The sequence below is a fragment of the Poecilia latipinna genome, unplaced genomic scaffold, assembly GCF_001443285.1.
Source record: "Poecilia latipinna isolate Pla-1442-1.1 unplaced genomic scaffold, P_latipinna-1.0 Scaffold39, whole genome shotgun sequence".
In the NCBI taxonomy this organism is placed as follows: Eukaryota; Metazoa; Chordata; class Actinopteri; order Cyprinodontiformes; family Poeciliidae; genus Poecilia; species Poecilia latipinna.
The window spans coordinates 187,879-206,165 of NW_015112655.1; the positions used below are offsets into that span (position 1 = coordinate 187,879).

General features: G+C 38.8%; 1 protein-coding gene across 1 annotated transcript in view; it reads left to right on the forward strand.

Annotated features, from left to right (window-relative positions):
* Positions 1 to 18,287, forward strand: part of erf (Ets2 repressor factor) — a 42,691-nt gene that overhangs the window by 12,281 nt on the left and 12,123 nt on the right. Inside the window, exon 2 of the mRNA XM_015045925.1 lies at positions 15,424 to 15,658. Coding sequence (XP_014901411.1) covers positions 15,424 to 15,658 — 235 coding nt within the window. The remainder of the gene's footprint in view (positions 1 to 15,423; positions 15,659 to 18,287) is intronic.

Consider the following 18,287-nt stretch of genomic DNA (forward strand, 5'->3'; position numbering starts at 1 on the left):
GCTGACACTCGTTTTTTAAAGATTTTCAGAAGTTCAGACTCATTTCTCCAGAGCGGATCACTGTCGCTGTGATTGTTCTATAAGTCTCAAATGGCAGATAAATTACACAAACCAACGCCGGAGAGTGGCAGGGGCAGAACCGCAGCCGTCTGGTGAGAAAACAAATATTCATGTTACAGTCTTGATGAAGCTGCAGAAGTGACGACCCGCTGCATGCGGCGCTGATGAGGTGCTTTTGTTTAGGAGGGGCTTGAAAACTATTAGTCAGGAATGCCTGAGAGGCCAGATGGATCCAATCAACAAACTTCCCACAAACACTGACTGATAATGTTAATCAGACATGAAGAACATGCATCAGAAGATTAACAGCACTTTAGTCTGGCTTTTTTCCCACAACACCTTCAGGACGGGGCTTTTCCTTCACCCACAGGCTGTTTATGGATATTTGATCCAGGGCTGAAATTATTAATCTAAATTAGTAACCAATTGTTGGCTGTGAAAAACTGCTTTAAAAGAATCTCTCAAGCAGCTTCTTTCGGTCCAAATATTAATCAGTTTATCCAAAAAATAAGCAGATTAGCCTACACTGTATTGATGTTTTTCACATCTTGGTTTTATTTAGCTGCAGATTTATCTTTGCTACAAATGATTAAGTGCAAATTAAGGGAATGCTGTGTAATTTCATTTTAGGCAGTAAAATGATTATTTTCTTATGTAAGATTAAGAAAATAATTATTTATTTCAATTATCACAATTTATCCAATTAATCGTTTCAGCCCTAAAATAATTGATTACTACAAATAATTGTTAGCTGGAGCCCCAGTTTGATGTGAATTTGTTTTAGAGACATTATTGGCTCAACCATCAACAGGCTGCATGAAGAGCAGCTCCTTGAAATCTCCAGCTCCCGATAGTCTGTCCTTCAAGTCCTGCCCACCACAGAGACTTTTTCCCCAGATCACACCAGTTTTATGTGCTTTGACTGTTTATAAATGCCATAAGAACAGCTGTACTACTAATTTCACTGTGCAGTTTACTGTACAATGAAATTAAATCAAATGAATCTATCTAAGTTTTAAATAGGTTTGATTGGCTCTAAGTGAAGGTATTGGTTGGTCAGGTTGAGGTCTGAGCTTTGACTAGACCACCCCACCCCTTGATTCTTGATCCTTGCATGTTAACCGAGGCCTGACATGGAGCTACAGGTTTTGCTGCATTTTATCTGAGCATTTTTTCGATCTGACCTTGGGGTGAAATTCCACTTGCAAATCTTTTTCACCATGGAGCGGGGGCGTGCAACTCCAGTCCTCGAGTGCAGGACTTTGCTGACGTGTCAAGGAGGTAATTCAGGCTATAAATTCAGGTGTGTTGTAGCAGGGATGCATCTAAGCGGAGCAGGATGTTTCTTTCTCAAGGCCATTGCTGATGTCTTTCCAGCTTGGCGTTGTATTAGAACACCTGTCTAATCCAGAGTTCCAGACTTTGTTTTCTTTTTTTAATTATTATGGAAACAGTATTTTATGGATGTTACTTTATTTTTTGCTTAACTTGTGTGTGAAGCTGCAGCTAAATCTGTCAATAACACAGTAATTTATTTGCTAGTTTTCTTATTTTTGTCTTAAAGCTCCCAGTGGTTGTTGTTCTCATCCTAAACAGATGTGAAAAGGTTTTTATATTGATTCTTAATACATTAGAATGTAGGCTAACTTTTTAAAAGCACTTTAAAAACCCTTGGAATGAGAGTTAATCAGTACCAGATATGAATATTGTGTGTTATGAGTTTGGCACCGTGTAGTAATAAAAGTCGCTGTGATGTCTCCTCGGCGGGGTCGGGAGGTTTTGTGACTTCAGGGGGAATTATGACACCGTCGTTGCTAATTTCAGATAGATGGATGGATGCCGTTTCATCCTTCCTCTGTCGCATCTCCCAACTGCTTGTATGCAGTTGTCTTAATCAACGCTGGAGCCTTTCCGTCTGTTGGAAAATGCGCTGAAAGGAAAAACTGCCTTATTGGAAAGAAGCGAAATGAGAAGATGACATTTGATTGGCAGAGAGAGTGAGAGTGACTCATTCATGTAGCTCGTCGGATTCAGAGCTATAGATCTATTCAGGGCTGTGGTGGCACATGTATGCGCGTGGTTTTGTGCGTGTATGCATGCACACTAGTGTTCAGACGGCTAAATCTGATATCTGAAGTCACTCAGTAAGCGGTGCTGGGTTTGCTACTGTGTCTGTGTGTGTATTGGGAGTAAAATGAGAGTAGTCTGCTGAACAAACCACAACACAGAAGGCAGATATGAGATTTAAAAGCAGAAATCGCTTTCCTCAGATGTCATCCCTGTGCTAAACCACAGCTCTGCATTAATCCAGTCACAAGTCGTGTTTCTAATGCTAAATATTTAGGTAAAGTAATAAAGGACCAGTATACTTTGAATAAAATTTTTATGTAAATGTTTTTGGGGTAACATGGTTGAGTCGACTTTCATACAGTGCTGAAACGATTAATCATGATTAGTCGATTATTCAAATAATCCTAGACTAATTTAGCAATTGATTAATCGTTAACTAGAGTATATAGACTCAAAAAAAATTATTTTGCTGACAGAACAGAGTAGTGATTAAATCAAAACTACAAATATAAATATATATATATATATAGTATAATAAGAAAAAAATATATATTTTTTCTTATTTCTAAGTAAGAATTGTATATTTGCGTCTTTGTATTTCTAATGCTATATAATCTGCAGAATGTGGCAGTTTGTTTTTTTTTCTACCCCATTTGTCAATAAATTGTAAGAATTATCGATTACTATAATAATCACCTTACTTTTATGTCATACCCATATACGTGAACCACTGTTTCTTAGTTTTTGGAAAAAGTTCTCATGATTATGAAGATAAATAATCATTAATATATGTTACATGTATATCTGATAAACTCTTGCTTTTGAAAAATTGTTTCATCTTATTTACATTAGTTGGGTTTCTGATTGCTGTTCTTAACCTGTTGACTCCAGAAACAGGGCTGCACAATGGATTGCATCAGTTATCATTGTAATGTAAATGTTTGCAATTACAAATAAGTACTTTGAAGCAATATATCATATTCGAGTGACATGCATTCACTCTGCATGCAAATAAAATATTTGGGTAGTGAGATGTTAATGTTTCCTGAAGTCAGCGAAAATATAGGCAGGTCATAATCAACATCACAGTATTTAGCAATCTTATCGCAGTTGCATTCTTTCTTTATACTGTAGAGTCAAGATAAAACCAAAACAGCAATTATCTTGTAAAAGTTTGAATTTATGTATGGCGGACTATTGACTGGTTGTGAGAATATTAACAGCAGAAAAACTCAGAGAAGGTAAACTCACTTAAAGCATTTGAGAAATGTGACCTTCACAACCAACTTTTGTGTCATTTTAATTTATGCTTTTACACAACAGAGTGAAAATTTAGGTCAGAACCAGAATAGATTGTTTAAACTGCCAGAACTTTGGGTTTTCACATATCTGTAGTAAATATGAGACATGTTGAGCTTTTAAATCCTTCTATTGAGTCCTGGTTTGTTAAGTCTTCAAGTTAGTTCACCCAGAAAACATTTCTCCTGACTGCCTTCTTCCTTACTGGATGATTGGTCATATAAATCTTCTCTTAATAAATTAAAATTTAAGGTGGAGAATTTATTCCTGCTGTGTTTGGTGGAAATGGTGTGTATTAATGTCAGAGTTGGTTTTTCAACTTTAATGTCACCTTACTTTGTAAGTCATTGCTTACTTTTTTGCATATTTTTATATCTGATATGGAAAGACAACAATTGATTTACCCACAAAAAACTATAAAATTTATTTTATTTTGGATTTTCTGCCATATCTAAGTCGGTAAAAAACAAAATTTCCCTTTTATTTCTTTGCCTCCTTCTCCTCACGCTTTGTATTTCATCTCGTTTGATCATTCTTTACGAGCCACGGGAACCACTTCTAAAGGTTTTCAGGTTTTTAACAAGCTTTTCTAGTAAAAAAGTTTCTCTTTTTCATCCCGCCGACCGAATGCCCAGTTTGATTCGCCTAATCAGCGAAGAACCTGCCCGACTGTGGAGATGTCTGGTTTGGTTGACTTCACTCTGCAGGGTGTCTGCTTCGCTCACTTCCTGCGCACAGACAGATGCAAACTTTAAAACTTTCACTCTTTCTTTTTTTTTTTCTTTCAATCATTTAAACTAAGTTCATCCTCGTGCCCCGACGGTGGCAGGATGCACTGCAGATCTCCTGCAGGGTAGTCACGCAGCCAGCAGCTCATTACAGGTGAATGTTCTACAGGGTTGTCATTTTCTGGAAGGGAAAGCATGCTCCAACGCGTTCGGCAGCACGTGTACATGCATGTATGTGTTCCTTCGCTGGGAAAACTGATAAGGCTTCAACCTTGGCTCAGGCGCTCCAGATTAGCAGATAGAGTCCTGAGCTGTGAGATCATCACCGATGCAATTGCTGAAGGATTTTGTTTCTCATTAACGCTCGACTAATGATGCGTTCCCATGAAGAGTTTTATTCCACCCACTCATGCTGCCAGGACCTAATTACGAGCTTTAATTGGATTGGAATTATGAAAAATCAAAACAGCTGTGTAACAATGAAGACTTCGCTGGTTGTATCACATCATAATGACTGACTGAACATGAAGAGGCGCACATTGAAACTGATCCAACACCGATCCGCTTTTTCACTTCCGATCCGATACAGAAAAACGGAGCTAAATTTACTTAATTTAGTCAATTTAGCTAAATTAAATTGACTAAATTAAATAAAATTTTTTAAGCCGATACATAAAATGTACTGAATTACAAATTTATTTGATAACTCTGCTCCAGTACCGCACACTTAAATAGCTTTGCAAACTTGGTCAAACATCTAAAAATGATGTTTTTAGATTTTTTTTTTAGATCAGTAGTATAACAGCCAATGTAAAAATAAATAAAAAAACTGATACTGACAAGCATAGAATTAGACTGAATAGATTTGTCCTTATGGATCAGACAAATCGTCACGATACACAATCTAGAATTTTTTTTAATACCAGGACAGATGCAGATATTATTATAGTACCTGATGTTCGTATTTCAACTCTGTAGTTTTAAAAAGTGTGCATAAACATTAAAAAACTGTATTTTTCTTTTTCTGCAGTTGCTCTTATTTGAAAGTAAATGATACAGTATTGGTTGATTTTTAAGCCTCCTTTCTCTTTGTTACCCCCAAATGAAATCCAGTGTAACAAACTGGAACCTAAAGGAGGAGAATATTAATAAGAAAATCAGCCATAAGGCTCATAGTTACTCTGGAGGAGCTGCAGAGATTCACACTCAAGTGGGAGATTGAGTTAAAAAATGGAGGTTCACATAACAACATTAAGCTAATTTACATACTACTGTATAGTCAAAGGTTAGAATGACCTAAACTCAATTGGAAATGTGTGGAAGGAGTTTACAATGTATCTTTTGATGCTCTCCATCTAATCTGACTGAATCAAAGAAGAAGAATGTGGAGAAGTTTCAAGGTATCTTTGCAACAAAACGTGTAAGAAGAAAAAGTTTGGGTGCCAACTTCCTGCCTCTGACTGTGGACTTGGGACCTGCGGGAAGGTTTCAGAAGCAGCCAGGAAGTCACTTTTCTGCTTTTTCCTCTGACTGAACTCAGTTTGATCTAATTAGAAAGATCTGTGATAGATAAATCTTTTTTCCCTGCAAACATTCCTTTTGTTGCTTTTCCAGCACATTTGAAATGTGGAGGCAGTCAGCAGCAAGAAACATTTTGTTGTGTAAATATAGAGTAAAAAAAAAAAGACAGGAGAGTGTTTGAACTTTACATTTATTAAGCAACAAAGCAAGATTTGTAATGACAAAATACATTTTCTTTATCATTCTGCACATGACAGTAATGTGACTGCCTGCTCTGAAACTGCCCATCCCTAAACGGTGAAACATTGTTGAATTATTTGGTTTCAGAGTGCAGGAAGTATCAAGGACATAGAAGCCAGATTTTAGCTCTGAGATCTGAGGAAGGGACTCTGATAGCATGTTTTCTAGATGCTTTGTACTTTTTTTTTTTAGCATTTCACTTTGAAATAGGGGATGTTTATCAATATTTATGGAGCATTTGAGTCAGAGTCGAGCGCATGCTATACATGCACCATAAATTGTTTGTTCACATCGGTGTATGCGCCGACATCGGTCTCACCGCACCCTCACTTTGGGGTTCCCACACTTCACTACTTCAGTTTGGTTTAGACCAGAATATGAGTCTAATGTGTTTTTTTTTTCCCTCGAATGAATGAGTGCACCTGAATGAATGCATTCACACCAGCACTGTTAGTCCACTTCAGTCAAACCCCGGTCCGTTTTTCTGGAAAGTTTGTTTGAGGAGGTGTGAATCAAACTCTGATTGAAACCAAAAAGCAAACTCTGGTCCACCTACAAACTTTGATCTGGTTTCACTGGAAGTGCACATGTGAACGCCAAGTGGACCAGAGACTGATTCAAAGGCAGGAAGTGAACTACTGTGCAGGGCATTCTGGGTAAATACAACCAAAACAAATGCACGTGTCTAGCGCTTACAAGAGAAATGGCTTATGGTCTTTTACCAAAGATAACAAAGAAATCCTTCAGCTGCTAACATCAGACTCCACTCTATTTTCGTTGACATTTTATGAAGAAGAGAGTTGCGTTCATGTCTTTTTTTGGAGATTTTGTGTCGTTTCCTTCAGTGGTTCTTGGTGCAGCGCCCCCACAGGCGAGAAGGGGAACAAGTTTTTCAATTGGTTTAGATTGATGCAGTGCAGTGTGAAAGCAAACCATACCAGCTGAAAATGTAAGAAATAAATTGAGTCTACTGCATTATCAGGTGGGAAAAAACCCTAAAATACAATTTAAAATCTTCATCTAGTCTCTTTCCAACAACTTTATTTTAATAGATCAGAAAAATGTCATCAGATTTTTGTGTTCAAGCTTTTCTTTGTACAGTTATTGCTTTTCCTGGAACGTTTCCCGTCTCTCTTCATGCCCTTCTGTCTCATGTCGTTTGTCTTGCGGCTGAAAAGGTAACTCTAGCTCACCTTTAAAAGCTTCTGTCTGCATCCTGGTTGGAGATTATTCTCAGTTCTCTTTAGCTGGTATCCTCTAACCTAGGATGTGTGTCTTTAAGCCGAAGTGATCATGTGAAACCTGAGGGTTCACGCTGTCCTCGTTTCTCTTTGATCTTTTTTTTGTCTCTTTCTCCGTCTCATCCTCATCTCTATGTTTCCACCTGAGTTCCTCCTCGTGCCGCCTCCGACTCCTCCCTGCTGTAAGCCCCTGGCTCCTCGCATCTGAACTCCATCCTTTAAGGGCAATTATGAGCTCAGTTCAGTGAGGAGAAGATTGTTTTTAAACAGCAGTTTGAGGCTCAGACCTCCTCATTAAAGCGGCGTTAGGCTGTCTTTTTGTGATTCCAGTGTGGCAGAGGGATGGTTATTGTAAAGTAAACATGGAAACCAGACAGTTTGATGAAGATGACCATAAGTTGATCATTGTAAACTGTTTGTTATTTTGGATTTCCTAGCTTGCAGCAGGGTGTTTATTTGTGTTTTTTCCCCCCCAGAATATAACCCGCCCAGCAGAGATTCCCCGTTTCCTGCTCTGTACCCATTTATTTCCTGCTTTTCTGCGCTGTCCTGATCCCGGCGCCGATAAACCCGATTCAGATCCCAGCCGGCCTGTTACCTCCGCGCGTTGCTCTGCGTGCCCCTGCAACGCACACCGACCTTTCCACAGGCTAAATTTAGATCCGGCAAAGAATGAGAGGAAGGGAGGGAAAAATAAACGGGGGATAGATGGATAGATGAAGTAGCGTGCTGCAGAAACTTTTTTCTTTCTGTTAGAGAAAACAGTTTTCTATTGGAGGCTCTGTTTGCTCTTACCCCCTCTAACAATACTCCAGTGATGTTAATCTGTTATTATGAGCAGCGGTCCAACGTCCGTGACGTCAGATTCCCCGAGGAAAGCCGAGCTGCGTGTCGAACCTGCACACTCACTGATTGCTGCCGTGTTTCTCTTGGAAAGGAGAACGCAGGTGGCTCGGTTCTGCAGGCTAATGGGGAATTCTGCTTTGCTCTTTTTCTATATTTAGACTCAGCCGAGGTCTGAAATGCTGCGTTTCACCTCTTCCTGTCTGGAGCGGAGTTTGTTTTATTGTACAAAGGCTTTTGTCCCGTGAGAACTGAGTGTTTGCTTGTACACATCCTGAAAATTACCTGATCACTGAGGGGCAGAGCTGTCTTTAAAGACTAATTTGACTAAAATAATCTTTAACAAAGATGATTATGATTCGTTAGCTTTATTATTTGGTGGTGCTTCTTAATCAATTCTATCAAACCAGAAAGTTTCACTCCATGTAGTGTCTTTCTCAGAAAGTGATAAATAGATGCCTCTTTTTCTTGTTACAAATTTTTGAAGTTTGCAAATGTTTTCAAACCCTAGTCAGTTGACAGTTCTAGCCACCAGAACAAACTGTACAACACTCCATTAATCACAAAATTGTGCAAAGTGAAATTACAAAAATAAATTTGCTTAATGGAAACACGGCAATTTTGCAAAAACTTGTTTTTTTTATACTTTTTTGTGCTAGGCTGAGGTGGTTCACTTTACTCACATCACAGTCGTCACGTGATCAACAGCCGGGTGTTACTATTGGTGGAAATGACAGGGCCTAAAATCATTTTTCCTTCAATAAAGACTAATAAACACACGGACAAGGTCGCGCTTTGTGTTTAAATATAGACTGGTTCCTCACTGAAATTAGTCATTTGCTGCTGTGTTGAGGCTGAGTAAAAGTCACTTAAAGGATCCAGTCATACATTCTGTTGTAGCGCTAAAACTTCTTCTGAGAGCGATTTAAAAATAAAGTTCACTTTAATCAAACTCTTGTTTGTTTGCCTAGAAAGTCCAGGGAGCTGTGAATGCAAAACCAAACTCTGATTCAGACCAAAGAAGCAAACTTGGTCCACTTACAAACCTCAGCCTCTGTTTGGTTAAAGTGAACTCTGGTCCGTTTCAAATGCATGTGTGAACATCATGTAGACTACAGCCCAGGGCATTCTGGGCAAATCTAACCAACACAAACGCGCATGTTAGCACTAGCAGCAGAAATGACTCATAATCCTTCACCAAACACAAAACAAAAATCCTACAACCGCTAAAATCCAATGCCACTCCGTTTTTGTTTACATCTCGTGAAGAAAGTTGTGCTCAGTGTCTTCTTCAGAGGTTTTGGTGGTGCTTCCTTCAGTGGCTTTTTTTGGTGCTGCGCCCTCACAGGCGAGGAGGGGAATAAGTTTTTCAAAGTTTTTAGAACCACAGCAGCTGAAAATGTAACAAATGTTTCAATTTTAGTTCCTAATCAAACCAAGTCTATTAGGTGTGGAAGCAGCCTGAATCGCTTTCTGAACATTTCTTGTAGCAGAAAAGGACAAGGGATTAAACTTGTCCTGTATATTAGATCTGAACAGTCCAGTTTCTCTCTCTCTCTCTCTCTCTTTTTTTAACTAGCTAAATAAAATAAATTATTTTCCAGACCAGTACAAGCTAAAATAACAGCACAGATGCCAGGAAGCTGGGTGGTGTACTTCTGGTTTCTTCTAGTTTCATTCCCATCTTTAAGTAGCAGACTATTGCTGCAGTCAGATCTTCAACATCTGTGACCATCGGCCCAGTCCACTAGGAACATAAAAACCAGCCATAATTTATATTGGGTGATGCCATCTGTATCTGGTGCATCAGATTATAAAGTTAATGCAAACTTTAGAGCAGCTGTAGTACACAAGATCAAACGACAAACGTTAATAACTTAGCTGTATGCTATGCCGTATGAAAAGGGAAAAAAGAAAGAAACGGCAGCAGCGTTGAGGGGGAGAAAGGCGAAATCTGTGAAAGCTTAACGACAAACGAACGAGCTATGAGTCAGCGGGGACATCTGCAGCGCACACGCAGTGGGCATGGTTGCTATTCCTGCGTTCTGTCTGTGTGCTCTGCGCACCCACGCATGAACCCACTTACCTCCTCACTAACCTGTCTCGTGTATCTTTGTACTTTGTGCTGGTGAAATATTAGCTCACCTACTTTAGTTTAAAACACCCTGACTGTACACATCGAACTTTCCTACACGCCCTGTCGTTTAGCAGCAGCGTTTTTTGTGTCATGGCGCCTCACCTGTCCCCAGTGACACCCGGCTTATTGTCTGGAGTATGAATCATATGCTCAGACCAAATTAGTAATCTGCCTTCAGATGGCTGCTAGCTATCTCAGCCAGCTTGTCTGTCTCAGTTGGCGTTCCCTCTGAGCTCCACAGGAGGTCTGAATGCAGCATGTGGTCCATTAGTCATCAGGAACGATTCGGTTTTCCTGGATTTATGACGCCGTTTCTCAAATCTTTATTGGTTAAAACACAAAGTTGCTGCATCTGATGCTTTTGACCATTAGATTAACATGAAGGGAAGCAAGAAAGTTGCATTGTTATCATATATAAAGGATGTATTCAGGGTTTATGTGTAGTATAAAGTTTTTCCAGTTTTCCAGACACAAGTTTTTCTCCATGCTCTGAATTTTTGGAAATGTGTTGCAGGATGTTGTGCAGCTGTTGGCTTTGCATCACCACATGTTTCTATTCAAAACTTTCCTTCTAATTTTTTTTTCTTTTTATAAATCTAACTCGGATTGCAACAAACGATTATTATAGTAAATGATTACTCTGACGATTAGTTAATTACAAATTGGCACCTTCTGTAGATTTTTTTATTTAACTACTCAAGCTTTTTTTTTTACACATTTATGCAAATAATTAATTTAGTTTTTGAAAAGATAAGAAAATAAAGAGTTTATTGCTTAAATGCAATGTCAGCATTCCTTTAGTGAACATTTAGTCATTTGTAGCAAAGGAAAAATACAATCTACTGATCATTTTTTTGGATTAAGAAATAGATTGATATAGTAGATTTTTATTCACACAATCTGAACCAGGTGACGCTAAAAATGCAACTTGAGCTTAAAGTAGAAAAGATTTGCAGACAAAGAAGAGTTTGTAATCTGAAATTCAAAATACATATATTTTAGTTTTGTCTTAATTACCACTCTGGCTGAGCTGTTCTTTTAATAAGCTTTTTAAGAGTCTGTATATTATTATAATCATAATCAATGGGATAATAATGCAAATACACCCTCTCATAGTCTAGTAAACTTTAATTTCTTACAAAACAATCCACATTGGAACTGGAAGATATTTTAAATACTCAAAATAAAATAAAACAACAAATGATTAATACAAAGGAAGTAAAAACCACACCAACTGAAACCATAAATAAAACTGGATTACAAACGTACATAAAGTTGCCTTTCAAAATACATTAATCATCAGAATGGAAATTCACTTGAACTCTTTTTAGATTATTATTTGATTCATTGCTTATTGCAACGAGCTTACTTTCTAGGCATGCGTTTGCTTAGTTTTGCTTTTCATATGAAACTCAAGTTTTCCAAGGTTCAAATTATTTAATGATTTTTAAAGGCCAGAATAAGAAAGGATCATTGGTATTGCAGGAAAACATCAGTTTGAAGCTATTAAGTTCAGTACTGTGGTGTTTTTTAAAGTCAGTGTTTATTTCTGTTCAACTTCAAAGGCAACCAAAGAGTTCAATAGTTAGTCTTTAACCTCTAAATTGTGTAACTATATTGATGAATATTGATACAGTGTAGATCCACAGCCTTGAACTTGACCTTTGGCTATAATGTGGCAACGCTGTTCACTAGCAGCCACACTAAAATCTGACTGAATAGTTTGTTCCTGTCTGAGTGGGTTTCTAGTTTAATGACAGGCTTCTGTTTAATGTGTTACTTTGACAGGAGCTGCTATTAAAACCCGGATTGTTGCCAGGTCTCTGCCGGCTGCATGCGCTGAACTTTGCTGCGTTTCACAGATTCAGGGCTGGACTTTGGTGTTGCTCTCCCCAGCTCTCTTTTTGCATGACTCGCTTTGGGTTTTATCAGCAGGTGTAAATGCTGTCAGTCTGGGTGGAGATTAGAGAAAGTGTGCGTTAAATTAACCAATGAGCACGTGCAGATTTGTAAATAAACAACCAAACAGCTCCTTTTACTACCCATTTGGTTTATTGTATATTTTTTTTTTAAAAATCTAATTGGCAACACAAACTCATTTCTAATGAAAAACTAGGTCTGCAATTTAAACTTTTTTGTACTTTATCTTTTTGCAAGCAAAAGCTTTTGTGTGTTTTATGTAATAAAACGACACAAATTAGTACAACCTTGAAGTGAAGTGATACTTTACTCTCATTGTCCTATAAAAAATCAGCCAGTTGCCTTCTGAGGTGACTCAGCTCATTCTGGTTTGTAGAGCCGCCTCTCCTGTACGTCTTTTATGGTGTCTCTACAGGTAGAGATGTTTTCGACCTCAGATTGGATGGAGAGCATCTAGTGAGGGTCAGTAGTCAAGTCTTGCTGCAGATTCTTAATTGTGTTTAGGTTTGGACTTTGACTTGACCATCCTAACACTAAAAATAGGAGTGTGCCAAGAAAAGCACACTCCTATTTCACAAAAGAATTCAGATTCTCATTTACTATGATTCAGAATTAATTAAAAAATAAAACAAATTCGCTGTTTGTCAACCGCCATTTTGTTGCTACGCTGGACATCTGACGTTACTGGGAAGTACATATATAATTAGGGGTGCAAATTATCAGTTAATCTAAAGTTGATAAGTGGCCATTTACTTAAAAAACCTGAGTTTCTTTTGTATCTAGAGGGCCAACCGCCTTTCCGTAACGTAAAGGGTAAAACTTTCCATATGTTGACACTGCTTGAGTTGTGTTAAAGTGAAACTTAAGGAGGTTGTTGAGTGTTTATATTTCAGAACAGAACTGCATAAAGTGCATTCGCATCCCATTCTGGTATGACCCCGCCACCTTTATTTCTGTATTAACTGGCAGCCAGATTACAACATTAAAAAAGGTCTAAGCATAGGATATTAATCAATCAATTGGAAGTAATTTTAATCTTATAAACCATTTGTCGAGAATTAATCATATTTTGATTAATTGTACACAATAAAGCGAAAACAAAAAAGAGAGAGAGATTCATCTGGCTCAATCTGTGTTGAAGGCAAACATTTGGACTCAATTTTGATTTTTACCGAATACCAGGGAAGACTGGGCATCACTGCTTGCAATATTTGCACACAGTGAATGTAAATTGCAATGTTGTCATCCACGGAGGAGGTTATTTGCAGAAAGGTGGCGCTCTCTTCATGACGCTTTGTAAAACCAAAATGGAGGATGCAGGGAGGGAGTGGTGCCGTTTGAGAGGGAGTCGATGTTGACTTAAAGTTTTATCACATTATTTTGTGGTAATGTTTGGATAGCAATTGAAAGTGATGAAATGAACTGTTACTTTTATTTTTTAGTGTAATTGTATGACTGTGACAGCATGGTACAGTTACACAAACCCCAATACAAAAAATATATATATTATTTTGTTCTGCTTGGATTCCTGTTCTCCAGGAGTGTCTGCTGAATTTTGGTCTTTATGATGCTAAAGAACCTCTGAGACCAGAACCAGAAAATCTGGATTTATTCTGAGATTCAATTAAGACACAGCTGGGCCCATTTACTAATTGGCTGGCTTTGAAGGCGATTGTTTGCACTGGATATTATTTTGGTGGCAACATATGAATATATACCCCACTTTTCAAGGTTTCGTTTTTAATTGAAAGCTCCACTTCTTTATGTCGGACTAAAAAAGTGAATTTTATTTTAAGAAGAGCTCGAGAAAAGTAAATATTCCTAAAACGTGTGTTAAACAGTCCAGACTTCCTGTAAAATACAGAGTTAGGAGCTCACGTCTGTTTTTCGTCTACGTTTTTTTTGTGGATCTTCCACAACTTAATAAAGTTCCTCCTATCAAACGCAGAAAGCAGTAAAGGATAAAAGGAGTAAAAAGTACAGTTGCATCATATGGCGTGTTCGGGTAAAGACCGCATACATTGAGGCGTGTCGTGTTGCATCATCCTGCTGTGATCAATCGGACGCAGAACGACGGCGTGGCGGTGGCGGCCGTGACCATGTACGCCGCCGCTGCACACATACAAGGGGCTTTAAAGTGTGGGAAACAAATTGTAATCTTGGTATTTAGACGAGCAAGATTTTTTACAGCAGTTGCATAAACACACACACAGAAAGAGAGAGAGAGAATTAAGCTTTGTTATATTGTGCCCATATGTTTCCCAGCCTGAGTTTTCTCAGCCTGATTGCCAAGGCACATCTGGTCCTAATAAGGTGTGTGTGTGTGTGTGTGTGTGTGTGTGTGCGTGCGTGCGTATGTGTGTGTGTCACTACGGCTCCGCTCTCCAGCCTTTCAGTCTGGCCTTCTGCACAAGTAGTGTTGAGTCTTTTACTGCGCTTGCAGCATGAAGCCCATACTTTTAACCTTTGCATAATAGTGTGTGGCTCGCAGAGTGTGTCCTGATAGTAGTTATCAGGCCGTATCTCATATTTAGTCTGCTCGTGTTTCAAGGCCTGATAATCTCTTAAAACAGTGTTGATTTTCCAGCTTTGATGCTGATAGGGGCAGTGGTTTGATACATCGGCCGTCTGTGGGAACGGATTCAACTGGAGTGATCATCAGCTGCAGCTTGAGGCGACAATGATTGGGGTTTACATTTTGCTCGTTTTCTAAGAAAGAAATTACAGATGACAGAAAAGTAGTTTTTCCATCGTTCTTTCTGTTTTATACAGTGGAGTATCAGAGCCAGTTCACTTAATTAACAAGAATATAGGCACAATATTAGCAAAAAAAAATGTATAGGAAAAAAAATTACAAGAAAAAAAAGTTTGACATGACCAGCTCAGTTTGTGGTTCTTTCTTCGAAATAGTCTGTTTTACATAATCATTTCAAAGTCCTGATAATGATTTGATGCTGATGTGATAACAGAGGAAGTATTTCTACTCAGAATTATTTGTGAAACTTGTAGAACTTCACAATATGCTCAACATTCCTCATTTTAATTTTATGTTGTTTTTTTTTATGTTCTCTTAAAATTACCACTTTATTCTCCTTTTCATCGTCATTGTTGACCTGAATTCAAAGTTCAAATAAACAGAAACTGTAAAACATGCTTGTCTAACAAGATGGCCGCCATGGATGTGCTGACTTCACTCTAAACTATGGAAACCAAACAACATTGATGGGGAGGGAATCCAGATTTTCCAAAAATAAAAACTTCAAAAACCCAAAACTGGATTTATCGTCCAGCCCTGCAACTGAACATGAAGTGTTTTCTGTGGTGAAACATCACTAAGATGTTTTTTTCTGTGTTTGTCCGGCAGGGTTCGCCTTCCCGGAGTGGGCCTACAAGCCGGAGTCGAGCCCAGGCTCCAGGCAGATCCAGCTGTGGCACTTCATCCTGGAGCTGCTGAGGAAGCAGGAGTACAACGATGTGATCGCCTGGCAGGGCGACTACGGCGAGTTCGTCATCAAGGACCCGGACGAGGTGGCCCGCCTGTGGGGGGCCCGGAAGTGCAAACCGCAGATGAACTATGACAAGCTGAGTCGGGCTCTGAGGTGAAGCTTTCTGCCTTTTCTTCTTTAATTCACCAGAACTCGGGTTGGTTAAGAAGTTCAGACTCGACTTTACTCTGCAGGCATGTTTAGATAGTTTTCTCTCCTCTCCAGTAAGGTTTTAAATAATTTTTTTAAATTAAAGGTGGCCTCTTATGTGTCCCCTCCCCCCAATTCAACATTTACAATTTTACGTGAAAATGACTGTAATTAGATGTACAATTTTACAACCGTACATCTTTGAAAAGGAGGAGTGGAGCCTCCTGCATAGTCAGCAAGAATTCAGCAAGTGGTTTCTGGATGGTAAGTCAACAACTAAACACTTGTCCTTTCTAGCAGCCATAAAACCTGCTGAGCAAATGTCCTGCAGCTCTTCTTGGGTTGCTAGGTGACGGGCAGGGGTTGCTAGGTAACGGGTTGGGGTTGCTAGGTAAAGGCACAATGCCACTGAACAATTGGGACATTTTTGAAACAGCTCATTTTCCAGACACCAAAAAAAAACATCCATTCACTGCCAAGAAACAGGCTGTTTATTTTTAGTGTTTAGGTTGTTTTAAGAAGCAGTTGAGACCCAAATGGAAGTATAAAAATTTGGAAAATGTGACTTTTGCGTAACGTAAAAGAAACATGCTTCAAATGAGCTTAAAATGCGGCTAAGTCAGTGTTTAGACAAGCCTGCTTTGAGATGGACACCTTTTCATAGATCCTTCCTCAGCACACCTGTCCTTCATGCAGAAATCAGATCCTGATCTTTATTTCAAGATCTATATTTCAGTATTACTCTTCAAACTGTAGAAAATAAAAAGAAATGCATATGTTTACGTGAAAGTGAACATATATGCATTTAGCTGAAGTGTTTTCCAGATCGAGATAAGACTTCGTCTAAATCTGTTCTGCCATTCAGGCATCATCCCTTCATCCTTCCATCCATCTCTTTATCTATCCATCCACATGATCATCCATCCATCCATCCATCCATCCATCCATCCATCCATCCATCCATCTACCTATCAGTTTCTCCGTAACTCCTTATGTGTATCTGTCAGTCTATCTCCATCCATCCATTCACCCACCTAACCCCTTGGTCCATTTATCTCTCGGTCCGTCCAATTATCAGTCTATCCGTGTGTCTCTTTGTCTAGTCATCCCTTCATCTTCCTTTTTTTATCCTTTCATTATTCACCCTCACTCTTCCTCTCTGGTCTCTTTTACATTTGTGTCTGTAGAAACATCTTCCATTGGTCCATGCTACACTTTTATTGTTAAAAATTGACTAAAAGGACAGAAAACTCCAGAAATTTGCATAAATAAAAGGACGAAACTTTGATGAAACTTTGACCTGAAAGCTGCAGGCCACCTGGGAAAGAGAGGAGTGGTTTTCAGGTTTGTTCTCCATCTTTTCTCGTTGTGTTGGGTCGTGGTGGTGGCTGTTTGTGTTGTGTAATTAAAAGGTCCTGTCATGTTTTGAAGCAGCCTCTGCTCTCCGCGCCGAAGCTCCAGGGTGACGGCCAATTTAGAAACACACACCTTCACCCACTGCGGAGCACATGTGGGATGCTGCTGGGTTTTATTTAGCCACCAGTATGTTCTCATCCTTATTTACACACACGCACAGTCACGCACACACACACACACACACACACACACACACACACACACTCTTAACACCCTGCCCCGTGTCAGTCCTCCTCCAGCCCATCTGTCCTGTCTGCTTATGAACTTTCTTCTTGCAAGAAAATTGTATTTTATGCCATTAAATATTTATAAAAAACATAATTTCTCATACATGTGATTCTAAATTTAAGCAATTCATGATGCACTGATTTAGCATCAAAAATTAAACTATCTGGACTGATCTGAAACCACACGATGCATGAATGAAGAGCAGAGATGTTCAGGTTTCAGGCACTTCCATGAACCTGGTGGGGCGTTTTTACATACAGATCAATCAATCAATCAATCAATCAATCTAATTTTATTTGTATAGCACATTTCAGATATAGAAACAAAGCTTCACCTTAATGGATAGTTTAAATAAGCAAACATGTCTGGCATCTATTAACACAAATGCGCCATAAATTGCTAGATAATCTGTCTGACTGAAACAAGATGCAGGCTGTTTTAAAGTACAGGAAGAAGTGAAATGTTTCAGTTTTGGATGGGATCTAACGTCTCTTTGTATTTGACCTGCTGATTGCTGGTCACTGGGAAAATTGGCCACTTACAATAAATTCCTAATTAATTGGTGCTTTGGAGCACTGATTGCAGGACATTAAGGTGGTATTTACTGTCAGTGCTTGTATTTGGAAAGTCAGTCTGTCCTAGACTCTTCAGAACATCTAAAGTTTTATCAGCACGTAAACAATCGGTTTTAAAGATGAAGTCTTACTTTCTCTCTGATCTGAGCGTTTCACATCAACGACAAGCTGGAACCGAACTCTGCGAGTTTCTTTCTTGTGGTTTCTGGAGCTTTTATACGAACCGCAGGCCGTTAATTGATTCTGACGTCGTTTGAAGAAACTTCCTTTAATCTTTGATGCTTCTCTTCGTCTTTTGAAGTGAGCTAGCAGTGGTGCACACGTGTGCTTTCATTCATGCATGTACAGTATGCACGTGTTGCTATGTTACTGCA